The following is a 17,780-nucleotide window of genomic DNA, read 5'->3' as shown; positions in this document are numbered from 1 at the left end:
GTGGCAGCGGTGGGATCAACGGAGCGTAACCTAATGGAGAACCACCCACAGAGTGAGTACAGAAATTGGACTGTATCCAGTTTACAGGAGAGAGCCAGAGACCTGGGCCTGAACTACCAGGGACTGACTAAAGAGGCCTTAATTGGCCTACTGGCGGGTGCCAGCCCGGCCACCTCCTCCCATATGTCTGAAGGATGAGCACTGGAGACGTGGACCCCCACCTCAAAAAGCCAGTGGGTGGTGTGGTACGAAGAAGAGATGGCGGTTCTGGGCCCAGGCGTCTCTCAGGAGTACAAGGAGGAGGCTGCCCGCTGGGCACAGCGGAGACAAGAAGCAATGGAGCTTGAAAGAGGGAGTAACACAATAAGGAATGTAAACCCAACGATCCGGGAGCCTGTACGGATCACCCGGACAGAGTTTAAGCCATTTGATGAGGTTTCCGGAGATGTGGAGGGGTTCTTAAAGGACTTTGAGCAGCAGTGTGCTGTGATGGAGGTGCCCCACTCTGGCTGGATGCGTTTGTTAGTGGGACTCCTGAACGGTAGCCTTGTAGAGGCTTACCGAACCATTGACTCACAGCGGAATCGGGATTATAACATTGTAAAGCAGACTATCCTGGATTACCATGCTATCACCCCAGACTCATATAGGGCCAAGTTCCGAGACCTCCCATGCACTACGGGGGGATCGTTTAGGATGTATGGACATAAGATGTCCCAGGCATGTTGGAGATGGCTGGATGCAGAAAACGCCTTTACTGTGGAAGATGTTATACAGGCGTTCCTTATAGAACAATTTCTTGCCAAGTGCCCCGCAGAGGTACTGGAATGGGTCCGGGAGTGCACGCCGTGCACTGTGGATAGAGCTGCAGCCCTGGCCGATGAAGCCCTTACTATCCGACCGCAATGGAGGAGGCTTCTGGACAATGAACCACAGCCTTCTCTCGCACCCCGTCCCCCTCCGATTATATCTACCCTTCCACCTAGTCGCAAGCCGATAACAATCACGCCTCACAATCCAGGGCCCCAACAGTTCCGACCACGACCTCGGGGTATCACAGAGAGGAGAAGTTATGAGTGTGGGCAACCTGGACATTTGCAGTCTGGCTGTCCCTCAAGGATTCGGAGGGAGCCCCACGCAGCCCCACCTCGTCCAATACATCTTGTGCACTCCATCCCGCCTGAGGAAGAGCTACCACCACCCCCACCAGAGTGGACCACCGACCACGGCACCATAGATACCCCTGCTGGAGTGTACAGACTCCGGCCTTTGTCCATCAGAAATACAGAGCAATGACATTGCCACCTGCAGGATGTCTTAATTGATGGATACAAAGTGTCGGGATTTAGAGACACAAGGGCATTCCTGACTATCGCTGACCCCCGTGTGGTTCGACCCGAGGAAATTCACCAGGGCCCGGGAATCCCATTGTCCTGGCGGGGGGTGTCCGCAAATATATACAGCGAGCTTTGGTAGGTTTGGATTATGGTTTTAGAGAAAAACTGTGTTGGATTGGTGTTATGGGAGGACTTCCTGCAGATATCCTCCTTGGAAATGACATTGGGGAGTTACAAAGTCATTTTGTGGGAGCAGAAGGTCTGAGGGCCTCTCACTCTTCTGAAAGAGCATTTGCAGAGAGATATATATCAGACACTGGAACGCCCATCATTCCCTACGTTCTAGAGTTCAGAGACCGTCTCGCCCAGCTAGCTACCTTGGCTAATGAACATCAGCGAACGGCCCAGTCCAGTCAAAAAAGCGTGGTATGACCATAAAGCCAGGACCCGGGAATTTATGGACAAGTGCTCATGATTATTGCAACCCCTGCCACTGTACAAGGAACTATAAACTATTGAGCAATGTGGACTAAAGTGAGCAGGCCAGAGGTCTGTGTAGACCTCATAGTGTGCTCACTTATTATGAGGGGGGAGAGGTTGTGATGGTGTGATATGCTATGTGGGTATCATTTTTGTGTATATTTCTATTTTACTTATTTTCATGGTGTTCTCTTGTAGAAGGAGTTATTTGCTAATTGATGAATGGCTGTTGCTGCCATCTGATATCAGCCCCCACAGTACTGTATTGTATGCTAATGACATGGTGACCTAGTTGGTGAAACAATGAGCCTGAGACCTTCCCCCTCCTGACCTGTGAATGAGGAGGGGGACTTGTAAATATCAGGGAGGTGAGACACAGATCAGATCCAGTGTGGAGTGATGATGTGGACACAGCATATCAGAAAGAAGGAAGAGCATATGGACTATGCTATCCTCTGCTGGATTGTTGGACTTTTATCCTGTTACTGAACTGCATTCGTGTTCTGGACGACTTTATCCTTTGTGTGGTGGATCGTATATGAACCTTTCGTATTTTTGCCTAAATAAAGGTCTTGGAATTGTTTACTATACTCTAGCTCTGTTGATTGGGTGATATCGGAGAAGGACCCCGTGACACCCTGAATATATAACACTGTCACACGCTGTGCCCTGATTATATAACACTGTCACACGCTGTGCCCTGAATATATAACACTGTAACACACCATACCCTGAATATACAAGACTGTAACACACCGTGCTCTGAATATATAACACTGCCACACACCGTACCCCCTCTGTTAGGGCACAGGTAAGTGGCAGCTGCAGGTAGATGTGTATTGTGTTTCTCTACCACTAGGGGGCACTATAGCACAGAAGCAGTGTAGAAGGGAGACATGATTGTTTGCATTAGTTTTCATAGCTTTGTTCATGTTTACACCTTACCCAATATGTCCTGTTTGTCAAGAAGGAGACAAGTCCTCTGAGGAGGCGGGTGCCAGAAGTGACTGATGTGAGAAAGTTGTGTAATTCTCCTATTGACCCAGGGGCCATTATAGAGGCAGGGGGCAGTTCATGGAATCGGGTATTCGGGAGCATTCGCACAAATTCCTGGTGCAAAACCCAGGAAAAAATGATGAAAATGTGAACATTTTTGTGGTTTTCGCTGCGGTTAATACAGAGTTAAACTGAGAGGTGAGGAGGAGCGGGGCCCCGCGGGATGCGGCCCCCGGCAGCCCAGGACTTGGCTCACATACCTGTTTACACAGAGATACATGGAGCGGTGGGCGGATGAGACGCAGGACGATCCTGGCCCCCTCCAACACTTGTAGGAAAACTTTACTCATCTCATTAAAAACAAAAATAAATTTCCTAATAAAAATGAAGAAAAAAAACGTACAAATATGTATTATTTTCCATGGTTGTAAAAGCATAAAAAATGTACAAACCAGAACAATAATAAAAGAAAAAATAAATTAATATGAGATTTGCCCATGAGGCCTGTCACTCAGCTTTCTAAAGACCCTGAAGAGCAATAAATCCCCATTTCTAGGATTTTTTTTCATTCTTTTCTTCAGTGTCAGTCTTAACTGCAGTTCTGACATTCGGTTCCTAAATCACATTAAACAAATTGTGATCGGCAAACAAGGAGTCATTTGTCTGCAGATCGTCCAGTGTGAATGAGGCTGAAGTCACCGCTGTCTGGATAACTGCACAGCAACAACCCAGGAGCGGCCAGGCTGTCAACTCCAAATCTACGGTGGTCACTGAATCCCCTCCAGGACACTCCTCTGGTTCGTGGATGACGTGAGACTATTAGTATCTAGTCATCTGTGCTCCCTCCTGCAGTTGGCAGATGACCCATGCGACATGCAGTGTGCTGCTGCACAGACTGTGGTGTGCTGCTTCACAGAGCATGGTGTGCTGCTGCACAGAGTGTGGCGTGCTGCTGCACAGAGCGCGGCGTGCTGCTTCACAGAGTGCGGCGTGCTGCTTCACAGAGTGTGGCGTGCTGCTTCACAGAGAGCGGCGTGCTGCTGCACAGAGCGTGGGGTGCTAATGCACAGAGCGTGGGGTGCTAATGCACAGAGCATGGGGTGCTGCTGCACAGAGCGTGGGGAGCTAATGCACAGAGCGTGGGGTGCTAATGCACAGAGTGCGGCGTGCTGCTTCACAGAGTGTGGCGTGCTGCTTCACAGAGTGCGGCGTGCTGCTTCACAGAGTGTGGTGTGCTGCTTCACAGTGTGGTGTGCTGCTGCACAGAGTGTGGTGTGCTGCTGCACAGAGTGTGGTGTGCTGCTTCACAGAGTGTGGTGTGCTGCTGCACAGAGTGTGGTGTGCTGCTTCACAGAGTGTGGTGTGCTGCTGCACAGAGTGTGGCGTGCTGCTTCACAGAGTGTGGCGTGCTGCTTCACAGAGTGTGGTGTGCTGCTTCACAGATTGTGGTGTGCTGCTTCACAGAGTGCGGCGTGCTGCTGCACAGAGCGTGGGGTGCTAATCCACAGAGTGCGGCGTGCTGCTTCACAGAGTGTGGTGTGCTGCTTCACAGAGTGTGGTGTGCTGCTGCACAGAGTGTGGTGTGCTGCTGCACAGAGTGTGGTGTGCTGCTTCACAGAGTGTGGTGTGCTGCTTCACAGAGTGTGGTGTGCTGCTTCACAGAGTGCGGTGTGCTGCTGCACAGAGTGTGGTGTGCTGCTTCACAGAGTGTGGTGTGTTGCTGCACAGAGTGTGGTGTGCTGCTGCACAGAGTGTGGTGTGCTGCTGCACAGAGCGTGGCGTGCTGCTTCACAGAGCGTGGCGTGCTGCTGCACAGAGTGCTGCGTGCTGCTGCACAGAGCGCTGCCGGCTGCCACTCCTGGGCTACTTCATTATATAGGCCTAATGGGAAGATTTGTCACTGGGGTGAAATCACAGACTGAGTGAATCCACACTGCCGATATAGGGGCATAATCCATAGACTGAGAATCCTGGATATCCACATCATTATCAGGGGACGTGGGCAATCATGAGGCCATATAGGTCCCTTCATGTATCCAGGAGGCCACAGACATGTCCCCAATACTATACCGGGAGCAGGACCGATCCACTAATGGAAAAAATACTAATCACACGAGAACGACATGTTAACTAACAGTGAGCTTAGGTTTACAAGGTTAAATAATAACTAAGGAAATAAACTACGTGACAACCGAGAAAACAATGTCCAGAGTCAGACACCAGACACTGACCAGCAGGATCTCTATCACCACTGATGAGACAAAGAGGTTGGGTTTTAGTAAAGGACAATGATCTGATGCCTGTGTATTATAGAGGGGCAGATTTCTGATGTCTGTGTATTATATAGAGGGGCAGATTTCTGATGCCGGTGTATTATAGAGGGGCAGATTTCTGATGCCTGTGTATTATATAGAGGGGCAGATTTCTGATGCCTGTGTATTATATAGAGGGGCAGATTTCCGATGCCTGTGTATTATAGAGGGGCAGATTTCTGATGCCTGTGTATCATATAGAGGGGCAGATTTCTGATGCCTGTGTATTATATAGAGGGGCAGATTTCTGATGCCTATGTATTATATAGAGGGGCAGATTTCTGATGCCTGTGTATTATATAGAGGGGCAGATTTCTGATGCCTGTGTATTATATAGAGGGGCAGATTTCTGATGCCTGTGTATTATATAGAGGGGCAGATTTCTGATGCCTGTGTATTATATAGAGGGGCAGATTTCCGATGCCTGTGTATTATAGAGGGGCAGATTTCTGATGCCTGTGTATCATATAGAGGGGCAGATTTCTGATGCCTGTGTATTATATAGAGGGGCAGATTTCTGATGCCTATGTATTATATAGAGGGGCAGATTTCTGATGCCTGTGTATTATATAGAGGGGCAGATTTCTGATGCCTGTGTATTATATAGAGGGGCAGATTTCTGATGCCTGTGTATTATATAGAGGGGCAGATTTCTGATGCCTGTGTATTATATAGAGGGGCAGATTTCCGATGCCTGTGTATTATAGAGGGGCAGATTTCTGATGCCTGTGTATCATATAGAGGGGCAGATTTCTGATGCCTGTGTATTATAGAGGGGCAGATTTCTGATGCCTGTGTATTATAGAGGGGCACATTTCTGATGCCTGTGTATTATATAGAGGGGCAGATTTCTGATGCCTGTGTATTATAGAGGGGCAGATTTCCGATGCCTGTGTATTATATAGAGGGGCAGATTTCTGATGCCTGTGTATTATAGAGGGGCAGATTTCCGATGCCTGTGTATTATATAGAGGGGCAGATTTCTGATGTCTGTGTATTATATAGAGGGGCAGATTTCTGATGTCTGTGTATTATATAGAGGGGCAGATTTCTGATGTCTGTGTATTATATAGAGGGGCAGATTTCTGATTCCTGTGTATTATAGAGGAGCAGATTTCCGATGCCTGTGTATTATATAGAGGGGCAGATTTCTGATGCCTGTATATTATATAGAGGGGCAGATTTCTGATGCCTGTGTATTATATAGAGGGGCAGATTTCTGATGCCTGTGTATTATATAGAGGGGCAGATTTCTGATGCCTGTGTATTATATAGAGGGGCAGATTTCTGATGTCTGTGTATTATATAGAGGGGCAGATTTCTGATGCCTGTGTATTATAGAGGGGCAGATTTCTGATGCCTGTGTATTATAGAGGGGCAGATTTCCGATGCCTGTGTATTATATAGAGGGGCAGATTTCTGATGCCTGTGTATTATAGAGGGGCAGATTTCTGATGTCTGTGTATTATATAGAGGGGCAGATTTCTGATGTCTGTGTATTATAGAGGGGCAGATTTCTGATGCCTGTGTATTATATAGAGGGGCAGATTTCTGATGCCTGTGTATTATATAGAGGGTGTTATGATCCTGGTGGTTAGAACACATGAACTGACCTGATAAGTAAACCCAAAAATAAGGACAAGCTCTGGGAATGTGGGAACTTTACTGACCGCAATCCTGATCCTATCAACACACACTATAGGCAGCCGTGGAGCGTTCCTAACTCGGCCTAGACGCCTCGTTCACAGCCTGAGAAACTAGCTACCCCTAGAGAGAAATAAAGCCTCACTTGCCTCAGAGAAATTTTCCCCAAAGTGTAGGCAGCCCCCCACAAATAATAATGGTGAGTTAAGGGGAAAACACAAACATAGAAATGAAAATAGGTTTTAGCAAATGAGGCCCGCTAACAACTAAATAGTCAGAAGATAGCAAGGAATCTGTGCGGTCAGTATAAAATACTACAAAAGTATCCACGCAGAGAATACAAAAAGACCCCCACACCGACTCACTATGTGAGGGGCGCAACTCCGCACCCCAGAGCTTCCAGCTAGCAATCAAATAGCATATAAGCAAGCTGGACAGAACTCATAACATACTGAGAAACATTTTCAAATAGCAATGAGAAAAAATGGACTATCATGAACTTCGCTTCTCCACGAGGAGACAGGTCACAAGGGAAGTCCCAGAGAGATCTGAACCAGTACTGAATACAATGACAGCAGGCAACAAGTAAAGGTCCAGATGGAGTTAAATAGGCAGCAAGCCTAGCAGGAAACGAGGCAGCTGGAGTCCAGCTACAGACCAGCCGTAACACTAAAAGCCACCAGAGGGAGCCCATGAACAGAACTCACAAAGTACCACTCATGACCACAGGAGGGAGCCCGAGAACGGAATTCACAACAGTACCCCCCCTTGAGGAGGGGTCACCGAACCCTCACCAGAGCCCCCAGGCCGATCAGGACGAGCCAATTGAAAGGCACGAACCAAATCGGCAGCATGGACATCAGAGGCAACAACCCAGGAATTATCCTCCTGACCATAGCCCTTCCATTTAACCAAGTACTGAAGCTTCCGTCTCGAAATACGAGAATTCAAGATTTTCTCCACCACATACTCCAATTGTCCCTCGACCAACACCGGAGCAGGAGGATCAACAGAAGGAACCACAGGCACCACATACCTCCGCAACAATGACCTATGGAACACATTATGAATGGTAAAAGATGCTGGGAGGTCCAAACGAAATGACACAGGATTGAGGATTTCTGAAATCTTATAAGGACCGATGAAACGAGGTTTGAACTTAGGAGAGGAAACCTTCATAGGAACATAACGAGATGACAACCATACCAAATCCCGTACACGAAGTCGGGGACCCACACAGCGACGGCGATTAGCAAAGCGCTGAGCCTTCTCCTGTGACAACGTCAAATTGTCCACCACGTGGTTCCAAATCTGCTGCAACCTGTCCACCACAGAATCCACCCCAGGACAGTCAGAAGGTTCAACCTGACCTGAGGAAAAACGAGGATGAAAACCAGAATTACAAAAAAAAGGCGAAACCAAAGTAGCGGAACTGGCCCGATTATTGAGGGCGAACTCGGCCAATGGCAAAAAAGTCACCCAATCATCCTGATCAGCAGAAACAAAACATCTCAGATAAGTTTCCAAGGTCTGATTAGTACGTTCGGTTTGGCCATTCATCTGAAGATGGAAGGCCGAAGAAAAAGACAAATCAATGCCCATCTTAGCACAAAAGGACCGCCAAAATTTGGACACAAACTGGGACCCTCTGTCAGACACAATGTTCTCTGGAATACCATGTAAACGAACCACATTCTGAAAAAACAGCGGAACCAAATCAGAGGAGGAGGGTAACTTAGGCAAGGGCACCAAATGGACCATTTTAGAAAAATGATCACAAACCACCCAGATGACAGACATCCTCTGAGAGACTGGAAGATCCGAAATAAAATCCATGGAAATATGCATCCAAGGCCTCTTCGGGACAGGCAAAGGCAAAAGCACTCCACTGGCACGAGAACAGCAAGGCTTGGCCCGAGCACAAATCCCACAGGACTGCACAAAGGAACGCACATCCCGCGACAAAGAAGGCCACCAAAAGGACCTAGCCACCAAATCCCTGGTACCAAAGATCCCAGGATGACCCGCTAACACCGAAGAATGAACCTCGGAAATAACTCTACTGGTCCATCTATCCGGGACAAACAGTCTCTCCGGTGGACAACGGTCAGGTCTATCGGCCTGAAATTCCTGCAGCACCCGCCGCAAATCAGGGGAGATGGCAGACAAGATCACCCCATCTCTGAGGATACCAGCCGGTTCAGAAACTCCCGGAGAGTCAGGCACAAAACTCCTAGAAAGGGCATCAGCCTTCACATTCTTTGAGCCCGGAAGGTATGAAACCACGAAATCAAAACGGGAGAAAAACAGCGACCATCAAGCTTGTCTAGGATTTAACCGCTTGGCAGACTCGAGATAAATCAAATTCTTGTGATCCGTCAAGACCACCACGCGATGCTTGGCTCCCTCAAGCCAATGTCGCCACTCCTCGAATGCCCACTTCATTGCCAACAACTCCCGATTACCAACATCATAATTCCGCTCGGCAGGCAAAAACTTTCTAGAAAAGAAAGCACATGGCTTCATCAAGGAGCCATCAGAACTTCTCTGTGACAAGACAGCCCCAGCTCCAATCTCAGAAGCATCAACCTCGACCTGGAAGGGCAGAGAGACATCAGGCTGACGCAAGACAGGAGCCGAAGAAAACCGACGTTTCAGCTCCTGAAAGGCCTCAACGGCCGCAGAAGACCAATTAGTCACATCAGCACCCTTTCTAGTCAAATCCGTCAAAGGCTTAACCACACTAGAAAAATTAGTGATGAAGCGACGGTAAAAATTAGCAAAGCCCAAGAACTTCTGAAGGCTCTTCACCGATGTAGGTTGAGTCCAGTCATAGATGGCCTGGACTTTAACTGGATCCATCTCAATAGTAGAAGGGGAAAAAATAAAGCCCAAAAAGGAAACCTTCTGGACTCCAAAGAGACATTTAGAGCCCTTCACAAACAAGGCATTGGCACGCAGGACCTGAAACACCATCCTGACCTGCTTCACGTGAGACTCCCAATCATCAGAAAAGACCAAAATATCATCCAGGTACACAATCATGAATCTATCCAGATACTCTCGGAAGATGTTGTGCATGAAGGACTGAAACACGGAAGGGGCATTAGAAAGCCCAAAAGGCATCACCAAGTACTCAAAATGACCTTCGGGCGTATTAAATGCGGTCTTCCATTCATCGCCCCGCTTTATACGCACAAGGTTATACGCTCCTCGAAGATCTATCTTGGTGAACCAACTAGCCCCCCTAATCCGAGCAAACAGATCGGACAGCAGAGGCAAACGGTACTGAAATTTGACCGTGATTTTATTTAGAAGGCGATAATCTATACAGGGTCTCAGAGAACCATCCTTCTTGGCCACAAAAAAGAACCCTGCACCCAAAGGTGACGAGGACGGACGAATATGCCCTTTCTCCAAAGACTCCTTTATATAGCTCCACATAGCGGTATGTTCTGGTACAGATAAATTAAAAAGTCGACCCTTAGGGAACTTACTACCAGGAATCAAATTTATGGCACAATCACAATCCCTATGAGGAGGTAGGGCACTGGATTTGGGCTCATCAAATACATCCTGGTAATCCGACAAAAATTCAGGGACTTCAGAAGGAGTAGAAGAAGCAATTGACACCAAAGGAACATCGCCATGTACCCCTTGACAACCCCAACTTGACACAGACATTGCTTTCCAATCCAGGACTGGATTATGAACCTGCAGCCATGGCAAACCCAACACGACAACATCATGCAAATTATGTAACACCAGAAAGCGAATAACCTCCTGATGTGCAGGAGTCATGCACATAGTCACTTGAGTCCAGTACTGAGGCTTATTCTTGGCCAATGGCGTAGCATCAATTCCCTTTAGTGGAATAAGGAATTGCAATGGCTCCAAGATAAAACCACAGCGCCTGGCAAATGACAAATCCATCAAATTCAGGGCAGCGCCTGAATCCACAAAAGCCATAACAGAGTAGGATGACAGAGAGCAAATCAAAGTACCAGACAAAATGAATTTAGGCTGTACAGTACCAATGGTGACAGACTTGGCGAACCTTTTTGTGCGCTTAGAACACTGAGATAACATGAGTGGAGTCACCACAGTAAAAGCACAACCCATTCTGACGTCTGTGATTTTACCGTTCAGTTCTGGTCAGAATCCTGTCCCATTGCATAGACTCAGGCTTCTGTTCAGAAAACACCGCCAGATGGTGCACAGGTTTGCGCTCCCGCAAACGCCGATCAATCTGAATGGCCAAAGACATTGACTCATTCAGACCCGCAGGCGTGGGGAACCCCACCATAACATCCTTAAGGGCTTCAGAAAGACCCTTTCTGAAAATCGCTGCCAGGGCACACTCATTCCATTGAGTGAGCACAGACCACTTCCTAAACTTCTGACAATAAACCTCTGCTTCATCCTGACCCTGAGAGAGAGCCAGCAAAATCTTTTCTGCCTGGTCTACTAGATTAGGTTCCTCATAAAGCAATCCAAGCGCCAGAAAAAACGCATCCACATTTAGCAATGCAGGATCTCCTGGCGCCAGGGAAAATGCCCAATCTTGAGGGTCACCACGTAACAAAGAAATAATAATTTTAACTTGCTGAGCAGGGTCACCAGAGGAATGAGGTCTCAGAGAAAGAAACAATTTGCAATTATTTTTGAAATTCAAAAACCTAGACCTATCTCCAGAGAACAGCTCAGGAATTGGTATTTTAGGTTCTGACATAGGACTGCGAACTACATAATCCTGAATGCTTTGTATCCTTGTAGCGAGCTGATCCACACAAGAGGACAGACCTTGAATGTCCATATCTGCAGCTGAGTCCTGAACCACCCAGAGATTAAGGGGAGGAGAGAGGCTAAACACACTGCAGAGGAAAAAAAAAACCCTCAGAGCTTCTCTTATCCCTCTTTTGCGATGCATTAACACTTTAGCGTCCTGCTGTACTGTTATGATCCTGGTGGTTAGAACACATGAACTGACCTGATAAGTAAACCCAAAAATAAGGACAAGCTCTGGGAATGTGGGAACTTTACTGACCGCAATCCTGATCCTATCAACACACACTATAGGCAGCCGTGGAGCGTTCCTAACTCGGCCTAGACGCCTCGTTCACAGCCTGAGAAACTAGCTACCCCTAGAGAGAAATAAAGCCTCACTTGCCTCAGAGAAATTTTCCCCAAAGTGTAAGCAGCCCCCCACAAATAATAACGGTGAGTTAAGGGGAGAACACAAACATAGAAATGAAAATAGGTTTTAGCAAATGAGGCCCGCTAACAACTAAATAGTCAGAAGATAGCAAGGAATCTGCGGTCAGTATAAAATACTACAAAAGTTATCCACGCAGAGAATACAAAAAGACCCCCACACCGACTCACGATGTGAGGGGCGCAACTCCGCACCCCAGAGCTTCCAGCTAGCAATCAAATAGCATATAAGCAAGCTGGACTGAACTCATCATATACTGAGAAACATTTTCAAATAGCAATGGGCAAAATGGATTAGCATGAACTTAGCTTCTCCACGAGGAGACAGGTCACAAGGGAAGTCCCAGAGAGATCTGAACCAATACTGAATACAACGACAGCAGGCAACAAGTAAAGGTCCAGATGGAGTTAAATAGGCAGCAAGCCTAGCAGGAAACAAGGCAGCTGGAGTCCAGCTACAGACCAGCCGTAACACTAAAAGCCACCAGAGGGAGCCCATGAACAGAACTCACAAAGTACCACTCATGACCACAGGAGGGAGCCCGAGAACGGAATTCACAACAAGAGGGGCAGATTTCTGATGTCTGTGTATTATATAGAGGGGCAGATTTCTGATGTCTGTGTATTATATAGAGGGGCAGATTTCTGATGCCTGTGTATTATAGAGGGGCAGATTTCTGATGTCTGTGTATTATATAGAGGGGCAGATTTCTGATGCCTGTGTATTATATAGAGGGGCAGATTTCTGATGCCTGTGTATTATATAGAGGGGCAAATTTCTGATGCCTGTGTATTATAGAGGGGTAGATTTCTGATGTCTGTGTATTATATAGAGGGGCAGATTTCTGATGCCTGTGTATTATATAGAGGGGCAGATTTCTGATGCCTGTGTATTATATAGAGGGGCAGATTTCTGATGCCTGTGTATTATATAGAGGGGCAGATTTCTGATGCCTGTGTATTATATAGAGGGGCAGATTTCTGATGCCTGTGTATTATATAGAGGGGCAGATTTCTGATGCCTGTGTATTACATAGAGGGGCAGATTTCTGGTGCCTGTGTATTATATAGAGGGGCAGATTTCTGATGCCTGTATATTATAGAGGGGCAGATTTCTGATGCCTGTGTATTATATAGAGGGGCAGATTTCTGATGTCTGTGTATTATATAGAGGGGCAGATTTCTGATGTCTGTGTATTATATAGAGGGGCAGATTTCTGATGCCTATGTATTATATAGAGGGGCAGATTTCTGATGTCTGTGTATTATGTAGAGGGGCAGATTTCTGATGTCTGTATATTATGTAGAGGGGCAGATTTCTGATGCCTGTATATTATATAGAGGGGCAGATTTCTGATGCCTGTATATTATATAGAGGGGCAGATTTCTGATGCCTGTGTATTATATAGAGGGGCAGATTTCTGATGCCTGTATATTATAGAGGGGCAGATTTCTGATGCCTGTGTATTACATAGAGGTGCAGATTTCTGATGCCTGTGTATTACATAGAGGGGCAGATTTCTGATGCCTGTGTATTATATAGAGGGGCAGATTTCTGATGCCTGTATATTATAGAGGGGCAGATTTCTGATGCCTGTGTATTACATAGAGGTGCAGATTTCTGATGCCTGTGTATTACATAGAGGGGCAGATTTCTGATGCCTGTGTATTACATAGAGGGGCAGATTTCTGATGCCTGTATATTATAGAGGGGCAGATTTCTGATGTTTGTGTATTACATTGAAGGGCAGATTTCTGATGTTTGTGTATTACATTGAAGGGCAGATTTCTGATGCCTGTGTATTATATAGAGGGGCAGATTTCTGATGCCTGTGTATTATAGAGGGGCAGATTTCTGATGCCTGTGTATTATAGAGTGGCAGATTTCTGATGTCTGTGTATTATATAGAGGGGCAGATTTCTGATGCCTGTGTATTATATAGAGGGGCAGATTTCTGATGCCTGTGTATTATATAGAGGGGCAGATTTCTGATGCCTGTGTATTATATAGAGGGGCAGATTTCTGATGCCTGTGTATTATATAGAGGGGCAGATTTCTGATGCCTGTGTATTATAGAGGGGCAGATTTCTGATGCCTGTGTATTATATAGAGGGGCAGATTTCTGATGCCTGTGTATTACATAGAGGGGCAGATTTCTGATGCCTGTGTATTATATAGAGGGGCAGATTTCTGATGCCTGTGTATTATAGAGGGGCAGATTTCTGATGCCTGTGTATTATAGAGGGGCAGATTTCTGATGCCTGTGTATTTGGAGTAGAGGCGCAGAGTCTTCTTTAGAACTTCTGCACTATAATTTCTGTTTATATTTTACTAGTTGTTAAAAGGACATTATTGTACTTGGATTTATGCATATATTATGTAACTTGCCCATTAAAGGGGCAGTGTCCCTAGTATAAGGAGCTCAGGTGACACAGATCAATGCATTTAATGTATGGCAATAGTTAAAGGGGCAGTGTCCTGTGTGCACAGGAGATAAGGGAGCTAAGATTAGGTAGGGAGCAGTGGAGGAGGAGGAGGAGGAGGAGGAGAGTATGAGAGTATGACACACACACAAACACACTCAGTCTGGCAAAGTGTGAGCTGGGATAACTGGAGAGGAGACCTCGGGTAAGGCTGCAGCCATCACAATGATTTCTTATGTGATCCAGCAGATTATGGTTGTGGTGTACAGCACAGATTGTGTGAGGGTGTGACACAGAAGTACAGATTGTGTGTGTGACTCATATTGTGTCTGTGTGCATGGCGGATTGTGAGAGGGCGTATGTGCCAGATGCAAGTAGTAACCGAGTGTATGATACAGAATGTGAGTGTGTGTATGATATATGTTGTGAGTGTGTGTATGATAGATTGTGAGTGTGTGTATGATACAGATTGTGTGTGTATGATACAGAGTGTGAGTGTGTGTATGATACAGAGTGTGAGTGTGTGTATGATACAGATTGTGAGTGTGTGTATGATACAGAGTGTGAGTGTGTGTATGATACAGCGCGAGTGTGTGTATGATACAGATTGTGTGTGTATGATACAGATTGTGAGTGTGTGTATGATACAGAGTGTGAGTGTGTGTATGATACAGCGTGAGTGTGTGTATGATACAGATTGTGAGTGTGTGTATGATACAGTGTGAGTGTGTGTATGATACAGAGTGTGAGTGTGTGTATGATACAGAGTGTGAGTGTGTGTATGATACAGAGTGTGAGTGTGTGTATGATACAGAGTGTGAGTGTGTGTATGATACAGAGTGTGTGTATGATAGAGTGTGAGTGTGTGTATGATACAGAGTGTGAGTGTGTGTATGATACAGAGTGTGAGTGTGTGTATGATACAGATTGTGAGTGTGTGTGTGATACAGATTGTGAGTGTGTGTATGATACAGAGTGTGTGTGTGTATGATACAGAGTGTGAGTGTGTGTATGATACAGTGTGAGTGTGTGTATGATACTGAGTGTGTGTATGATATAGAGTGTGAGTGTGTGTATGATATAGATTGTGTGTGTGAGTGTGTGTATGATATAGATTGTGTGTATGATATAGATTGTGTGTATGATAGAGTGTGTATGATATAGATTGTGAGTGTGTGTATGATACAGAGTGTGAGTGTGTGTATGATACAGATTGTGAGTGTGTGTATGACACAGATTGTGAGTGTGTGTATGATACAGTGTGAGTGTGTGTATGATACAGAGTGTGAGTGTATGATACAGTGTGAGTGTGTGTATGATATAGATTGTGAGTGTATGATACATTGTGAGTGTGTGTATGTTTTAGATTGTGAGTGTATGATACAGAGTGTGAGTGTGTGTATGACACATAGTGTGACGGTGTGAGTGTACAGTGCACTCACTGTCTGCATTCTGCACATTCCTGCAGACAGTGTGTGTATTAGACACATTATTGGGTATGACTATTTATACCGGGGGGGTGTACACTTTTTATATTGTCATCTCTCATCAGTGGGGGGCCGGGGACAGAGCCTGCATTGAGCAGTGTGGGGCGGCGATCCGCCTCAGTGTGCGGTTACATCTGCACAATTCACTTTTTTTAGGATGTTGAAAAACCAGTTTGTGTGTTTGGGTCCAGTGGGATTTCTCGGCACCGGAGACGTGCGGGAAACTGTGCAGCCCCCCGAGCTACAGGAGGAAGGGGAGAGGGGAAAGGAGTGCGAGCTCCGGGGGCCAGAGCACCTGAGGGGCCACAGTACTGTCATGTGCTAGAGAGCTGCAGAGCATCGCACCACTGACCCCATAGAGCTCTGCAGAGCATCACACCACTGACCCCATAGAGCTCTGCAGAGCATCGCACCACTGACCCCATAGAGCTCTGCAGAGCATCGCACCACTGACCCCATAGAGCTCTGCAGAGCATCACACCACTGACCCCATAGAGCTCTGCAGAGCATCGCACCACTGACCCCATAGAGCTCTGCAGAGCATCGCACCACTGACCCCATAGAGCTCTGCAGAGCATCGCACCACTGACCCCATAGAGCTCTGCAGAGCATCGCACCACTGACCCCATAGAGCTCTGCAGAGCATCGCACCACTGACCCCATAGAGCTCTGCAGAGCATCGCACCACTGACCCCATAGAGCTCTGCAGAGCATCGCACCACTGACCCCATAGAGCTCTGCAGAGCATCGCACCACTGACCCCATAGAGCTCTGCAGAGCATCGCACCACTGACCCCATAGAGCTCTGCAGAATATTACACCACTGACCCCCATAGAGCTCTGCAGAATATTACACCACTGACCCCCATAGAGCTCTGCAGAATATTACACCACTGACCTCCATAGAGCTCTGCATAATATTACACCACTGACCCCATAGAGCTCTGCAGAGCATCTCACCACTGACCCCATAGAGCTCTGCAGAGCATCGCACCACTGACCCCATAGAGCTCTGCAGAATATTACACCACTGACCCCATAAAGCTCTGCAGAATATTACACCACTGACCCCATAGAGCTCTGCAGAGCATCGCACCACTGACCCCATAGAGCTCTGCAGAATATTACACCACTGACCCCATAAAGCTCTGCAGAGCATCGCACCACTGACCCCCATAGAGCTCTGCAGAATATTACACCACTGACCCCATAGAGCTCTGCAGAATATTACACCACTGACCTCCATAGAACTCTGCAGAATATTACACCACTGACCTCCATAGAGCTCTGCAGAGCATCGCACCACTGACCCCATAGAGCTCTGCAGAGCATCGCACCACTGACCCCATAGAGCTCTGCAGAATATTACACCACTGACCCCATAAAGCTCTGCAGAATATTACACCACTGACCCCATAGAGCTCTGCAGAGCATCGCACCACTGACCCCATAGAGCTCTGCAGAATATTACACCACTGACCCCATAAAGCTCTGCAGAATATTACACCACTGACCCCATAGAGCTCTGCAGAGCATCGCACCACTGACCCCATAGAGCTCTGCAGAATATTACACCACTGACCCCATAAAGCTCTGCAGAGCATCGCACCACTGACCCCCATAGAGCTCTGCAGAATATTACACCACTGACCCCATAGAGCTCTGCAGAATATTACACCACTGACCTCCATAGAACTCTGCAGAATATTACACCACTGACCTCCATAGAGCTCTGCAGAGCATTGTACCACTGTCACGGATCCCAGGGAGGATTCCTTTATCATCCCCACCGCTCACACCAATTTGTCATGAACCGGGGTTGTTTGGTTGCTCCTGGTTCTTTCTGAAGGGGATTTATCTATATCTCACTTCCCAGTTCCGGTTTA

The 17,780-nt window shown here is 46.9% G+C and overlaps 1 protein-coding gene across 3 annotated transcripts in view; it reads left to right on the top strand.

Annotated features, from left to right (window-relative positions):
- The window catches only part of C5H17orf114 (chromosome 5 C17orf114 homolog), an 88,746-nt gene that overhangs the window by 59,650 nt on the left and 11,316 nt on the right, over nucleotides 1-17,780 (top strand). Inside the window, exon 1 of one of the 3 annotated variants that reach the window (XM_077261603.1) lies at nucleotides 14,539-14,612. The exons of the other annotated variants lie outside the window; for them this stretch is intronic. Coding sequence (XP_077117718.1) covers nucleotides 14,545-14,612 — 68 coding nt within the window. The 5' untranslated portion in view covers nucleotides 14,539-14,544. Of the gene's footprint in view, nucleotides 1-14,538; nucleotides 14,613-17,780 lie in introns of those variants that run through there. 3 annotated transcript variants of the gene reach the window in all.

Source organism: Ranitomeya variabilis, chromosome 5 (genome assembly GCF_051348905.1).
Source record: "Ranitomeya variabilis isolate aRanVar5 chromosome 5, aRanVar5.hap1, whole genome shotgun sequence".
Classification (NCBI taxonomy): Eukaryota; Metazoa; Chordata; class Amphibia; order Anura; family Dendrobatidae; genus Ranitomeya; species Ranitomeya variabilis.
Note: the sequence above shows the minus strand (reverse complement) of the source record. Positions and strands in the feature narration are given on the sequence as shown.